At 63.3% G+C, this 15,314-nt stretch overlaps 2 protein-coding genes across 2 annotated transcripts in view; one reads left to right on the top strand and one right to left on the bottom strand.

Moving 5' to 3' along the window:
• Positions 1 to 36: 36 nt before the first annotated feature.
• On the bottom strand, positions 37 to 4,090 carry VOLCADRAFT_108313 (uncharacterized protein; the record flags this gene model as incomplete). The annotated part of the gene is made up of 4 exons (XM_002958721.1): positions 37 to 496; positions 1,337 to 1,383; positions 1,766 to 3,568; positions 3,965 to 4,090. 4 exons carry the CDS (start codon positions 4,088 to 4,090, stop codon positions 475 to 477), a joined length of 1,998 nt encoding a protein of 665 aa, XP_002958767.1. The 3' UTR covers positions 37 to 474.
• A 452-nt stretch (positions 4,091 to 4,542) lies between these two features.
• VOLCADRAFT_100088 (uncharacterized protein) overlaps positions 4,543 to 15,314 on the top strand; it is a gene marked incomplete at both ends in the record, with an annotated part of 13,042 nt that continues 2,270 nt past the window's right edge. The window contains 10 exons of the mRNA XM_002958737.1: positions 4,543 to 5,017; positions 5,306 to 5,499; positions 5,732 to 6,526; positions 6,725 to 6,803; positions 7,402 to 10,304; positions 11,905 to 12,438; positions 12,753 to 13,532; positions 13,899 to 14,132; positions 14,559 to 14,816; positions 14,981 to 15,039. Coding sequence (XP_002958783.1) covers positions 4,543 to 5,017; positions 5,306 to 5,499; positions 5,732 to 6,526; positions 6,725 to 6,803; positions 7,402 to 10,304; positions 11,905 to 12,438; positions 12,753 to 13,532; positions 13,899 to 14,132; positions 14,559 to 14,816; positions 14,981 to 15,039 — 6,311 coding nt within the window. The remainder of the gene's footprint in view (positions 5,018 to 5,305; positions 5,500 to 5,731; positions 6,527 to 6,724; positions 6,804 to 7,401; positions 10,305 to 11,904; positions 12,439 to 12,752; positions 13,533 to 13,898; positions 14,133 to 14,558; positions 14,817 to 14,980; positions 15,040 to 15,314) is intronic.

The following is a 15,314-nucleotide window of genomic DNA, read 5'->3' as shown; positions in this document are numbered from 1 at the left end:
CTGGATGAAGATGCGGACACTCGATGGGCTAAGTCGGGGTACCCGAGAATGTGACAATTGACCCTGACTGCATTCCCCTTGTTAGCTAGGCCTTAGGGCTTAGTAAATCGCCGCACGGACCCTTCAATTATAAACCCTTTCTGGCAGGAGCAAGCTGTGAATTTGCAAGTTGCCGCATCCTTTACTAGATATGGATGTGATGCTGCAAGGATGGATGTCCAAATCGCCAGAGGGCCGCAGGGTGGAAGGTGTTTGGAGTAAGCGGCCTTGTGGAATGGGGGCGACAGCAGCCCCGGGACACTGCCCCGTGGGCACCTGGCACACATAGCGGACGTAAAATCTTCAAATGCGCGTGCCTACAACAGTGTGCAAAGTAAAACCAGCAAGGTGTGAGGCCGCGTCCCACACGGAACAGAAACACATGGGATGGAGCTCCCCGCGCCTCCGCCTCTACAGCTCCAAAGTGCCGTCACATCACGTCACGGAGCGGACGACGCTGGCGAGGTTGGAAGCCAAGGGGGAGGGGGCGGAGAGGGTGATGGAAACACACAAAAAAACACTGAATTGCGGCTGACGGGAAGATACCCGACCCGAGCACTGTTTTCTCAGCGTTGCAGCACAGCAGCCCCTTCCTAGAGCCGCGTCCCAGGTGTCGTCGCTTACCCTCCTCGCCCCGTCCCGTCCCACCACACAGACACAAATATTAAGCTCACATCACATGGAACCCCATGCGGCGCCACCTCCCCCCCCTCTCCACCTCATGCAGTGGCGCCCTTTCAGCGCCCTACAGACCCTGCACCTCGCTACCCACTGACACCAGCCAGCAAGTTGCCACGCGCCCAGAGCCCTCATGACACCCCCGACATAGTCGCCACTGGCATCGCCTCGCGGCCCCCCGCGCATACACCCGCGCATACACCCCGCATTCGCCCTCCGTCGGTACTCAACACACACCCCCTCTCGGCAATCTCCCCTCCGCCCCCCTGCAGACGCACCTGTTCTTCACCTCCCTCCACCAACACCAACACCCACACCAGTCTCACAATACGTAGCGACCTCACGGTACCTACCTACCTACCAACCTACCTACCTGCCTCGCCAAGATGACGACGAAACCGCAACTCGTCACATTATTTGCCGCTTAAAACGCTGCAAAGCAAACACGCGACCCGTGTTCCCTCCCGAGCCGCGTTATCCACGTGCAGCTGTCTGTCCCGTTGACGTCATTTCCTTCAAGGCCCCCGTGAAGGTGCCCCCCTAATGTGCACCCCCGCCCTGCCCCTCCATCCCCCGACCGCCCCCGGGGCTCAAGGGACGCCGCCGCGGCGATGCGGACCTCCTGGCCTTCTGCTTGAGTGCCACGAACGTGGGCCTTACCCGCTCCTACGTCAGGTGGGAAATACAGGTGCGGGGTGGGGTGGGGTGGGGGAAAGGTGAAAATGCGCGATGAGGACGCGGGAGAAGTAGGGTAACTGTGAAAACGGGAGGGAAGGGAAGGGACGACGCAGGGCTAGCAGTCGATAGGGGGCGGCCGCAGCGCCGGGCTTCCCTGCCGGCCAGCAGGTCAGCAGGTCAGCGCCAGAGGAAACCCCTTCCCCACCTCAAGCATATTCCTCCAACTCGCAGGATAGAGGCCGAGGCAGGCGTCCGCGACAACAACCCATAGACACACCGACCCACGCTGCCGTAGGCCGCAGCCCTTAAACACGTCCTTCACCACCCGCCTTATCCCCTCTCCACCCCCCCTCCTGACCCCCCTCCTCACCAAGCTGATGGGAAGCTCCTGGTGCGCCACCACCTCATCCAGGGTGGGCCCGTCCAGACCGGCAATGTACTGGTGAGCGGAAGGGGGGACGACGGGCAAGCCCGCAGCGATGGCGGCGGTGAAGCCGGCGCCGCCCATTGCCGCCGTGCCGCCGCCGCTCCCCGTCCCCCCTGGGGGGCCGCCCCCCTGCCCCGCTGGCCGCGACGAGCCACACGTGTACTGCCGCTGCACGTCGCGGATCTGCGAGCACAGCTGGTCGTACGACGGCGCGGCGATGAACGGCGGCGGCCGGGACCGCAGCAAGTGCTCCGCCGTGGCAGGTGGTGGCGGCGGCAGGTGCTGCGGCTTGACCGCCATTTTGGACGCCAGGTAGGCGCGTGTGAATGTGGGATGCATGCCGGGATTGGGGATGGAGGCGGGGAACAGGGACGAGTCCGCAAGGTAGTCCTCTGCGGGCCGCGTGGTTTGCCGCGTTGAGACGGGTGCAGAGGCAGAGACGGAGGGGGCAGCGGCAGGAGAAAAGGCCCCGCCCAAGGAAGATGCCTCACGCTCTGCCGGACTGGGCGGTGGCGGCGGCAAGCCCAGGCCCCTGGTGCTGCCGCTCTGCTCCGCGGCAGCGCCCCCGCCGCCGGCCCCCTCCTCCTGCCCAGCTGCCGCTGCGGCAACGTCCTCATCCGCCACACCCTTGACGGCGGTGATGAAGGTCCGGTCCCTTTCCTCCTCCTGCTGCTGCTGCTGCCGGGTTGCGGCTCCGGCCGGGTACATGACATGCTCCGGGACCACTGTCTCAAAGGAAATGAGCGGGCCCTTGAGCAATGCTTTCCGCATGCGCGCATCCACCACCACCAACTGATCCAGAATGGAGTCCAGCGCCTCCAAGTCACTCACGCTGCTGACGCCCCAAGGTGCAGCGGACACGAAGGCAGTGCCAGCAGCACCACCGTCCTCCTCACCCCCCCAAGCCTGATGAAGTTTACCCTGCGCCATGGCCGCCTGCGCCGCGGCCATGACCTCCTGCGCGAATTGCTGCGCCTGCAGCTCGTTGGGGAGCCCTCCGTAGGCTCCCTCGGCGCCGCTACCGTCGCTACCGCCGGCACCGCCGTAGCGGGGGCTATCGAACAGGGGACCTAGTTGGGGCCGTGTGCTGCCGGCACTGGCGCTGCGCAGATGGTGTTGCTGCTGTGTCTGGGTGTGCTGGTGCGCGGCCCCCGCCGCTCCCATCTCCAGCTGCTGTAACATGGGGTTGTTGCGCATGAAGGCGCTCGGAGGTTTGCGCTTGTGCTGGTAAGGGTGCGATGCTGGCGTGGGTCCCGGAAGCATGGAGGGGTGCTGAATGAGCGGCTGGATGGCTTCTACGAGCGGGCCTGACTGCTTTTCCCCCTGCGCTGTCCCGTGGGGCTGCCTATCACCGTGGGACGGATGGGACTGCGAGGCGGCTGTGGAGGGGGTTCCGGTAGCCCGCCTGGGGCTGTTGGAGCCGTAGCCATGGCTGAGGGGCGGGAGCTTGGAGTTGTGTTGCCCCGTCCCGGGCCCGGTCCCAGATCCGGTTCCGGTCCCGGGGAGGTCGCCGGTGGGCGGCGAAGGCAAGGAGGAAGGGGGAGATTGCATTGAAGTGGGCATGACGGGCCCCGACAGGCGCTTTGAAGCATAGGAGCTCCCGGTGGAGGTCCGCTCCCTGGAGGCTGACAGGGCCCGGACATGGCCGGTCAGCCGTTGGCTGGCCGCGCTGCCCGGCCCGGGCCCAGCAGGGTTTGCAGAAAGCGACGGCAGGAAGTCCCCATATGTATTTGGCGGCGTGATAACCTGTGAGGAGGGATGGGTTCAGTTGGAATCGGCAGCGCCGCGCAGATGCGGGCTTCATGTAGGTCGCGCTTTAACGCCTTAACCTACGGTAGTCTGTGGAGGTGGTGAGAAAGCCTCGTTTAAATCTATGGCAGCTGCTTTTGCCATAGCTCCGCTTGCCAACCGGGGTTTTTGCCTTGCTATAAGGGGCCGCGGGCCCTCGCGGGAACCCCGTGTCCTGCGGTGGTTAAGCTGCTATGATTGCAAACCCTTAACATTATTATAATTAACCATTGTACAGCCGTAAGGGACGATGCAAAGAGTCACTCGGGCAATCTCAGAGCTCTCGGTATTAAGCTGACGTTGTTACAAGCCCCAGTTAATAACAAAGGGTACAGTGATACACTCTGAACTTACGAACGTAAGGGTCTCAGTGCCAGGGAAATCCCAGCCCGTACGGCAATGACCACTCCTCGTGCACAATGGCAGCCGCACGTAAGCTACATAGGAGTACGCGATATGCCCGGTATCATCGTATGCCATAGATAGGGATGTCAGGTTTGGTAGAGCTCATTAGTGTTGAGGTGTGTCGCCATATCCCGTGCCCATTCTGAAACACACAGTCCGCTGCATCGCAGAGCATAAATTGATATATATTATATAATTCATCAGCTTGCAGCTATGCGCTTAATCGGTAGAGGATCTCACGGCACGTTAGTGGCTAGAAGCCATACGCGAGCAAACCCGATTAACTTCCGCGTGCGATGGTCCAGACACCACCTGCTTGGTGTTATCACACGTGCAAATCGTAAAAAGGTAGACATAGCTTCTTGGGTGCGCTTAAAACGGCGAGGCTATGCCCAGTTGAGATTTAGATCATGCTGCCATTAAGAACATTGCACATTGGTGGCATATAATTAAGGCGATTTATCTTCCGAGCATTTTGGCCGCCGCAGCCCGCCAACTTCCATCCTGCATATGTCGATGCTTCCCACATGCACCAGTTTCCTTTCTCCCGTTCAAGCCGTCCAGTTAGTCATTGCCCTCGAGACCGTAACCTCACCCTGCCTTTGTCTGTCTCATATCCCGGCCTGCCCAAGGACGCCGGGGCGAGCAACCGGCGCCCCCGACGAGGCAGTGCGTACGGCAATGACAACTCAGACGCTGACGCTGACGCCGACGCTGGCAACAACATCGGCCCGGGATACGGCTCCAACGACCAGCTGTACAGCACCCCGGATATAGACGATGCGGACCCAGACAGCGCCGCCATCGCCGAATTCGTCCGCGCGCAACAGCTTGCCGCGCTGCGCCGCGCCCGCCTGAGCGCCGCCGCCGACGCAGCGGCGGCGGTGCGGGCGCGCGACGCTGGTCTGCAAGAGTACCTCGCAGCGCAGGGCCTGGGCTCTATATCCCAATTCCGGGAGCTAGCTGAGCAGGAGGCGCAGCGCACGCTTGAGGAGCTCCAGGGTGGGGTCAGGGGAAGGGAAGTCACAACTAAACTGGAAAAAGGAGCAGAGCGGGCTGCATCAGGACGCGAGGCTCCCGATCACCTAGCAGGATCAACCCTTTGACTTATTATGATGGTCACACTGTTGCATCATGTGTATCAACAAATACCGAATGTGTTCATGTCGCATCAGTGTAATTTGGTGCCTGGTCATGCATGCGGCACTGCACTTGTACAACAAAAGCTGTGCCGTGACGTCATGATGACGTGATGTGGGTGATGCCGCCGCTGCCTGATGGTCCCCTCAGAGGCTGACTTGGCAGCTCTGGAGGCCCAGATATCCGCCCAGGGCGGGGACCTGGAGGCCGACTGGGCGGCACTGGAGAGCACCCGCAGCACCACCGGACTGGCCAAGGCCCCCCCTGGCGTGCGGGGACAGAGCAGCTCCAGGGGGGCCGAACTGCCGGACGATACACTGCTGGCACCGCCCTCCAACCCACGGGTAGGTGCGAGGAGAGGGGAGGGGAGGGACGGGGGCCGCGCGGGTTTTAGAATGGCTGGGACCGCGGCGGAAGGGGAGGCAGGGGGCGAGAGGGGGCGAGGTGGAACCATCGCACGGTGACAGTAAAGATTAAATATTCTCTCTCTCTCTCTCGTTACCTGATGCCCTTTTGACCCTTTCGCGCTTCTCCCCTCTGAACCCATCCACTGCATGTGCGGACACGCGCGGGCAGGTTGACCGGCTCCGATACCAGTCGCAGCGAATGCGGCGCAAGCGGCGCCTGTTCAACACCGTCGACGGTGACGGCAGCCTGTACGACGAGCCGTTCAGCGACAGCGGCAGTGACGACGACGGCTCCGCGGCCTATGACTACAACCAACCGCAATTTCCGCCGCCAGGCGCGAGCAGTAGCATTAGTGGCAGTAGTAGCAGCGGCTCGGGCACGCTACTGCGCCGGCCGACCGCCACTGGCGGGGCGCCGGGGTCCCCGCAGCGCCCGGCGCCGCCGGCCCCCACGGTCAACCCCTTCCTGTCGCTGCCCCGGCGGCCCTCTGACGTCATCGATCCCCTGGACGACGTTGACGCCATTTTGGATCGCATGATGGAGAGCGATGTGGCGGCTGTGCAGCAGCAATTACGTGGTCCCAGTGCGGCGGGGGATAAGGATGGCGACCGGTACGATGACGATGGGTACGATGAGTACGGCAATCGCCGTCCTGGTTTCGTGGACCCAGCGGCGGTGAATGACCAGTACGGCGATCGGATGCTACGGGCGCTGCGAGGAGCGTTGGCGGAGGGTCCTGCGGCGGGGGAGGTTGGGGATCTGGCGGCGCGACCTGAGCGGCCTAAGGCGGCGGGCAACAGCCGCAAGGCCGCGAGCCGCCGCTTGGCTTCATCATCATCATCATCATCAGCAGCAGCAGCAGCCGATGATTATGATGCCCTGGCGGAGTTGTTGGAGGCGTTGGGCGGGGAGCTGGAGGACGACGAAGTGGATGACGATGGCAGCGCTGCTAGTGACCCGCGGGTCAGTGGTAATTCGTCTACTGGAGGCAGTAGCAGTAAGCGACCGCTGACCACGACGGAGCTGTTGCGTAGTCAGGTTCCGCCGTCAGGTACGGCAGCGGCAGCGGCGGGGTTGACGCCCGCTCGACCGCAGCTGCTGGGCCGACCGACCGCTGCGGCACCCCCCTCCTCCACCTCCTCTTCCCTGTCGAACACAAAGGCGACGGCGAAAAGGAAGCCGTCCGTACGCAACGCCTTTGCAGATGGTGATGCCCAGCTGCTGGAGGAGCTGCTGTCAGGTGGGCGCACATTCGCTTGCATGTCCGTATCTATGTTTGTATGTTTGTGCGTGCGTACATGTGCGTGCGTGTCCCACTCACTCTGGCTCCTGTGTGTGGCGGAAGGTGGCGTTTCATCCGTCTGGTCTGCTGTCAGGACGCAGACAGCAGGCTGGGGCCCCCCCCTGGCTCCCTGTTGGGGTTGGGTGTGTGGGGGGGTGCACATTAGGGCTGCACTGGGTTGGTGTCCTTGGAGGTTATGAGGGAGGAGGAGGGGTTGCCAACAGCCCGTCTCGGTGCGTGTGTATGTATGTGTGTGTATGAGAGAGAGGAAGGGAGAGGAGGAGGGAACGAAGGTGAGGAAGCGCTGCGGGAGTGGCGGGGCCGGTTGAGGGGGGTTGAGGGGGAAATGGACGGAGAGCTGGTGGCGGGCTGGGAGTCTTCAGCTGGACGCGGGAAACGCCCTTCCCTACCCTCACCTTACTCCTCCCAACCGCGACGTCAACAAACCCTGAGCCCTCTGTTCCCCTCTGTCTCCCCCTGCCCCACAATCCCCCGGGATCCCCCTGTCCGAACCACTCCGACTTCTTCCCTTCCGACCTGGCCACGGGGGATGCAGAGGAGGGCGGCCTGCTGGGGCAGCCGCCAACACAGTCCCCTGGCAGCTGGCGAGCAGCGGATAAAGAGGAGGAGGACGACGACTATGACTGGTCCCTACCGCCAGCCTCGACAGGTAATCAGACGCCAGTGCCATCCCTGGAGTCAAGGCCCACGCCACGTGCCCGTGCGGCGACGGCTGGCGGTGGTGCTGGGGCTGCTGCGGCGGCGGCGGCGGCGGGGCCCGGCGGCGGCAGAGGCGCGCGTGCAGCTGCCTCTCAGAGCCGCTCAACGGCCGCTCGGGCTGCATCCCTGGCCTTGGCGCGGAAGGATCAGGAGGAGCTGCTTCGGGGCGACTGGGACGAGGATCTGTACGGCTTGGACGACGAGAATCTCACGGCCGGACTGGGTAGTAGCAGCTTCGGCGGCGACGACCTCACCGGGGGGTCCGGGAGCGGCGGCGGCGGCGGCGGCGGCTCAACAACAACTCGTACATCGGCCGGTTTCGGAGTGTCAGCTGCGGAGCCGACACCGCAGCTGCTGGTGAGGCCGTCGAAGCAGGTGGCGGCGACGAGGCCAGTTGCCGGACGCAATAGCGGCGCCAGTACCACCGCCGCAAAGGCGGGTCTCACCGCAGGGGGTGCAACCCTGAGTACGAACGACCTGGCGGAGGTGCTCCGGGGTCTTTCGGAATCTGAACACGCGGCGGGAGGTGATGAGATACCTGACCTTATGGAGGAGGACTGGAATAGAACACCAGCGGCATCAGCGGCGGCGGTGGTACCGCTGGCGAAGCCGGTACGTGGTGGCGGCGGCTTCGACAGCATCAAGGCGACGGAGGAGCTGCGGCCCGTTGCCACCGCGAGTGTGGCCGGACCCAGGTCTGGCAGTGTCCCTCCTGGCGGGGCTCCAGGCTCTGCCAAAGCGGGCGAAGCACCAGGAGCTGTAACGCCAGCACCGGCCAGCCAATCACCGCCCGAAGCCAAGCCACCAGTTGCAGCAGGTGTTCACAACGGCAGCAGTGGTGGTGGTGGTGATCGTGGTGGTGGTGATCGTGGTGGTGGTGGTGGTGGTGGTGCTGCTGCTGCTGCTGCTGATTCAGCTCCAGCTTTGTCGTTGGAGGCTGCTCGGGCCGTGCTTGCGAATCCGACGCGAGCTGCTGCTTTGGCTCGTGTAGAGGGTAAGGCGCTGCTGTCAACACCGCCAACTAGGCAGAGCGCTAACACCGGAAGTAACAACAGTAATTCCAGCGATAGCAACAACAACAGTAGCAGAAACAGCAGCAGCAGCGTGCCGTTGGCTAGGTCCTCGGTTTCAAGCCGTCAGGCAAGCGCAGCACTGGTGCAAGCGTCCTTCACGCCGCAGGGCGCAAGCCTTGCTGCCGACAAGCCATCTTCCTCTCCGCGGCGTCCCCAACAGGAGCAGCAACAGCAACAGCTGACAAGTACAGGGGGAGGAGGACCCACAACGGGCGCGGGCGCAGCCACCACATCTGGCGTTGCCACCACCGCCTCTCCCGAAGTGCCGGTGGCTCCAGCGCCGGCCACCGAGGCACCCGTTGCGGCTGTCAGCAGCAGCTCCGACGCAGCGGAGGCGACGGAGGCTGTGAAACGTCCTCAGGCGCCCGTGGCGGCTCCGGCGGTGGCGAGGTCGCCCAAGGAGTTGGAGGCAGCGGCCGCCGCGGCGGCGGCGGCGTTGCTCGCCGCGGGAAAGGCCGACAGGATGCGCAGCTCCAAGTCCGTCCTGGTAGAGCCCACGGGACCGGCGGCCACCGCCGTACCTCCCACGAGGCCTGCAACACCGCCGCCAGCGGCGACGCCGCCGCTAACGCGACCCAGGGTACCGGAGGCCCCGCGTTCGCCGTCAGCCGCTCCTGGCGGCGCGACCCAAAACACAAGTAGCGTCGACGCCGCCGCAGTTTCACCGGCGGCGACAAGATCCCCTGCGGGGGGACCAGGAGCGGCTCCCAGTTCCCGGAACTGGACCCGGACGTCTGTCGTACGACCCTGGCGACCTGGCCGAGCGCCGTGGCCGACAGCTTCTGACGCCGTCAACGCGGGTGCCGGTGCCGCAGTGACTGCCGGAATGATGACCTCCTTGGCTGGGCCTGGGCCTGGGCCTGCCCGCGGCGCCGACGCCGCTGCGACACGCGACGGCGCGGCGGCGAGGCCTGCCACGGGTGATACTGCGACGGCGACGTCAGCCCTTGAGGCCACAGCCCCGCGGTCCGCACACACCCCATGGCTGGGGGACAGGGAGCCGCTAGCTGGGCCGTCGTTCGTCCCCAGGCCGGACACGGCCACGTCCAGCGCCAGTGCCCCCGTCGCGTCCTCCTCCTCCACCTCGTTCCCCCCTTCAAGTGAAACCTCCGACGGCTCACCCTCCTCCGCATCACCATCATCATCATCATCATCATCATCACCGCCGAAGAGCTTTCCTCCGTTGGGCGAGTCGGCTGAGCGGCTGCGGCGGCTCCGTATGCTGCTGAAGAAGGGGTTGCTGCTGGAGGCCTTTGTGCCTGTGCTCGGCCGCAACCATCGGGGAGCAGTTAGAGTGTACGTTCCGAGGCTGAAATCCCTGGGTGTGGCGCAACCTGTGGAGGTATTGGCAGAGGACCTGCTGTGCTGGTGGGGTGACGCATCTTCGGATGCGGCTTTGCAGCTGCACACGGCGGAACGGGGGCTGGCGGCGACGGCCGGGGTTAGCCCTGCGGCGGCATCGGCGGCATCACCTCTGACGGCAGGTGCGCCCGTACCGCGTAGATTCCGGCGTGCCTGGGTGGCTGTGACGTCGGTACGGCCGTACGGCAGGCAGGCGGAGGACAAGCACGTGGGCATGGCGGCGGCGGCGGCGGCGGGTGCGTTTGATGGCCGCGGCGCCGCTGAGCAGTTGTCGGGCGGGGAGGACCTGGTTGCGGCCCTGAAGGTGGAGGTGACGGAGGTGGTGGACGACCGCGGCAGTCGCTTTACCACCTCGTCTGAGGTTGCTCGGCATCGGGTATGTATGTATGCATGTGTGTATATGTATGCGTGTATGTGTGTGTGTGTGAGAGAGTGCGTGCTTGTACATGCCAGGAAGTCCTCCCCCCCTTACGGGGCCGCAGACCCACCCACCCACCCGGGGACGCCAAACGACCTGTGGATGGGGACCACATAACAAAACAAACTTCGCAGTGCTGAGTGCAATCCACATGGTGCCCACCCACCCACCCACCCACCTACCTACCTATCTACCCACCTACCTACCTATCTACCCACCCACCTACCTATCTACCTACCTACCTATCTACCCACCTACCTACCTATCTACCCACCTACCTACCTATCTACCCACCCACCTACCTATCTACCTACCTACCTATCTACCCACCTACCTATCTATCTACCCACCCACCTACCTATCTACCTACCTACCTATCGACCCACCTACCTACCTATCTACCCACCTACCTACCTATCTACCCACCTACCTACCTATCTACCTACCTACCTATCTACCTACCTACCTATCTACCCACCCACCTATCTATCTACCCACCCACCTACCTATCTACCTACCTACCTATCGACCCACCTACCTACCTATCTACCCACCTACCTACCTATCTACCCACCTACCTACCTATCTACCTACCTACCTATCTACCTACCTACCTATCTACCCACCTACCTATCTATCTACCCACCCACCTACCTATCTACCTACCTACCTATCTACCCACCTACCTATCTACCCACCTATCTACCTACCTATCTACCCACCTATCTATCTACCCACCTACCTACCTATCTACCCACCTACCTACCTATCTACCCACCTACCTATCTACCCACCTACCTACCTATCTACCCACCAGGGTTCGACACTGACCTTCCTGAAACTTGCGGGCTCCCCCGTACCCCCAAATGTTACTTACGGAGGGGCCCCCGTACCAGGCTCCTGTACCGGCCGAAAACCTTACGGGGGCCCCCGTAACGCCCGCAAAACCTTTACGGGGGCACTGTCCTTGGCTGAAACGCTGTGGAAAGTGACGTTTTGCTTTTTTTGCCCTGTAAATCGTTATTTTCGTTATTTTCTCGTGAACCATTACACTCGGGGACACGGCACACTCAGCGAAAGCCTTTATATGGTCCGTCCTCTCCCCTACAGGACCCCGTACGGCCTCTTATAAATCCTTAAAATCCTTACGGGAGCCACCGTAACCGGCCTTCGGCCGGTCCGGGGGCGGCCCCGTACGGGGCGCTTCACGCCCCAAAATCTTTACGGGAGCCACCGAAAAGTCCTACGGGCCCTGACGGGGATACCGAAAAAAGGCCAAAAACTTACGGGCCCCGTACGGGGTGTCGAACCCTGCTACCCACCCACCTACCTATCTACCTACCTACCTACCTATCTACCTATCTACTCACCTACCTACCTATCTACCTACCTACCTACCTACCTACCTATCTACCCACCTACCTACCTATCTACCTACCTACCTACCTACCTACCTACCTATCTACCCACCTACCTGCCTACCTAGGTATTGGAGCTGAATAAGCACCGCACGGTTTTCGCCCGGGTGGTGGCCATCACCCCGCGGGGTGCCTATTGCGAGGTGAAGCTCGAGGCCCCTGGCCAGTCGCCAGCCGGCTCTGCAGGCGACATGGACGCTGGGGGAGAGCCGGTAGTCACCACCCTGAAGGAACGACCCGCGGGCAGTGGGCGTACCGCCGGAGGCGACGATGCGGCTGCTGCCGGTGGAGCTGCCGCTGTTGGGGGGGCGACGGCGGCGGTGGCGAGTGCGAGTGCTACTGCTCACGTGTCGCACGGGAGAGGTGGAGGAACTGCTGGCGATGTTGGTGATGTTGGTGGCCCCGGGGGTGCCGCAGTAGGGCCTGCGGGCGCAGGGGCTGCGGCGATGGCTTCTCGCCCGGGCGCCGGAGCAGGAGCGGCAGTGGCGGCGAGACGTGTGACCCCGGGGGTGCAGGTGCACTGGCAGCTGTGTTTCCTGCCCATGGAGTGCATGACGGCGGGTCTGAGGGCGGACTGGCGGCGGGTCTTGAATCTAGACCGGGTGAGAGAAGGGGCTTGGGCGGGGGGTTGGGGTGGGGTGTACGATGGTAGCGCGAGGTATGCGGGGCAGGGAGCCGAATGCGAGGGAGGGAGAGAGGGAGGGATTTCCGTATAATACGGCATTTGTACAAGTACCTAAATGTAATATTACCTAAATGCATGTATATATGTATATATATATATATTTTTTTTTTTAATGTGGCCAGACTTGCAACTGGTCTTGACTGATGATGTTGTGATTCCCACCTGCCTCCCCCGCCACCTCTCATTCCGTCGCACCACCCTGCAAAACCCTCCCCGCGAGTTCCCCCTCAGGCCAAGCGCGTCCGCGCCTTGTCGGCCAAGACCGGCATTACCGTCGAGATGCGCGCGGCGACAGCCGCCATCGACCTCTCAGACCCCCTGTCCACCTCGCCGCCGTCGAAGCGGCGCCACTTGCTGCAGCTGGGGGACGTGGTGGAGTGCCGCCTAAAAGACAGCACTCGCTTATGCCCCACGAAAATAGTGTTGGCAAGGCTAACCCAGGTTCCGCACCGGGCTAGTCCCGCACCGCTGCAGGCGCTGGATCTGACTGCTGCTGCTACTGCGGTGCCGCCGCCGCCGCCGCCTCCTGGGGCTGCGGCCGTTACGGAGGCCTCCGCCGGTGTCAGTAGCAGTAGCAGCAGCAGCGGCGGTGGCGGCAGTGATGTGGATGGGGTCGCTGCGCAGATCAGCACTCTCCTTGGAGCTGAGACACGACCCGCGGAGGGAGAGGGGGAGGGGGGGGAGGAGGAGGGGGAGGAGGAGGGGGAGGAGGCCGCCACTATGGCGGCAGGCGGTGGAGGCCATGTGCCGGGTCTACGTCCGATTGTGATGGCCTTGAGCTTGGACGTGGCTGTGCGGGCCGCGAACGGCAGCGTCGGCAACAACGGCCCCGGCGGCGTCGACAATCTGGCTGTGGCGCACACAACGGTAACTGGCCCCCCACCTGGGGTTGCTGACGGAGATGAGGGAGGTGAAGGCGGTTTGGGGACGTCCACGGGGCTTCAGTCGGTGGCGATTAAGGACCCGGGGATGCCGACGCTGACAGTGCCCGCAAGGAACTGGGTTCCGGCGGTGAGGAGACCCCCGACGGCTACCGCCACACAGGGCTCCGAAACCCGGCCCCTTGCGGGTGATTACATGGAGACCGCCGGTGCTGTCAAACGGACCGCAAGTGCTACTGCCGCCACCGTTGTCGGTGCAGCCGCGGCAGGTGAAGCCACCCGCACCGCCGCCGCAGCTGCTGCCGCCGCCGCCGCCACTGCCACTGCCGCTGCGTCTTCTGCTGTCGGCACACCGGTGGCGACCGCAAGGGCTAGCTTCACGTGGGACCCGTCGCTGAAGCTGAGTGCACCGCCGTCATCCCGCCGTATCGCCTCGTCCGGTACTGCTACAACCACCACAACAACCGCTACTGCCAGTGGTGGCGTCGCCATGCAGGACACCGGCACCAGTGCTGCCACTGGCGTCCCGCCCTCCGCCCCGCCACCACCTCGCTTCACTCCGCCACCGCCGCCGCCGATGGGTCCCTCATCTGGATTCATTACCTTGACCGAGAGGTTGAAGCGGGTCCGGCTTATGGTGATGAGGGGGGAGCTGCTGGAGGGCATTGTGCAGGGCCATTACGACTCCGCACGACATGCTCTACCGGCCGTGTTTCCAGCGCTGGCCGTGGTGGGTGTGGCGCAACCAGTATGGATTTCCGCGGACTGCCTGCTCAATTGGCGGCGGGACCTGCGGGCGACGGAGGACGCCGCCGCTGCCGCCGCTGCCGGCGGCGGAGGCAGCGGCAGCGGCAACGGCGGTGACGACGTCGGGATCGCCACGGCGGTAACAACGGCGGCGGCGACGGCAGCGGCAGAGGAAGGTGGAGGCGGTGGCGCTGCTCGCGGGGGGGCTGAGGAAGGGGATGAGGGGGAGCGAGGTGGGGGTGTTCCTCCTGGTGGTCCTGCGCCGGGTGATTCAGGTCCACCGTGTCGAGGGGACCCATTGGCAGACAGACAGAGCGACACGCGGCGACCCACAAGGCGAATCTGGGCGGCCGTTACATCTGTTCGGGCCGCCGCCGCCGCCGCCGCCCCCGCCGCCGTACCGAACGAGGAGACGTCACAGCGGCAACAAGACCAGAACCTAGCCTTGAACGTCGTCGTCCCCACAGCGCGAGGTCAAGACGGCCTGACGGCTGAAGCAGCTTCGGTTGCGACGGCGGCGGGTGCGGCGGAGGAGACGGCGACGGCCTCCCTGTCCCAGTCAGGAGAGCCCCAGGCCTCCCTTGCGGATCTGGAGGTGCAGATGGTGGAGGTGACGCCGCCTTGGTCGCAGCGCTGGTGCTCCGGATACGCATCGGTCCGACGACAGGTGCGCTGGGGTAGCACCGTGTCAGATTCAGCCTCCCGGGGCATGGAGGTGCAGATGGAGGAGGGGGAGCAGGCAGCAGCAGCAGCAGCAACACCACCGTATGTAAAGATGTGGTGGATGATGGTTAGGAACCGCGGTTATCTCCACATCTCCGTGGCGCGCAGTCGGACCGCGCCGCCATTGGCGGGAATAAGAAATGCGTTTGGTTGTCAAAACACCCACGGTGGGATGGGTTGGGGGTTTCCTAGTTGTGGATAAGAGCGGGACTGGCTATTGGCGTACCCCACCAAGATCCAGATCCAGGTCGTACACGCGTACGGAATGATGACTAAATTTTGGTATTAAATCTCAAAATCCTCCTTATTTCCGCCCTTTTATTCCTTCAGTGCTTGGTTGTTCTGCGTGCTTTAAGCCCGTGTCCGTCTGTTAACCTGTTAGATACGGAGAGGGCTCCTCTTTAGGGCTTTTATCGTGAAGCAGCTATGTGTAGAGAGTAGA

Source organism: Volvox carteri (assembly GCF_000143455.1).
Source record: "Volvox carteri f. nagariensis unplaced genomic scaffold VOLCAscaffold_104, whole genome shotgun sequence".
NCBI classification, from domain to species: domain Eukaryota; kingdom Viridiplantae; phylum Chlorophyta; class Chlorophyceae; order Chlamydomonadales; family Volvocaceae; genus Volvox; species Volvox carteri.
This window is presented reverse-complemented; position numbering and strand designations above follow the sequence as displayed.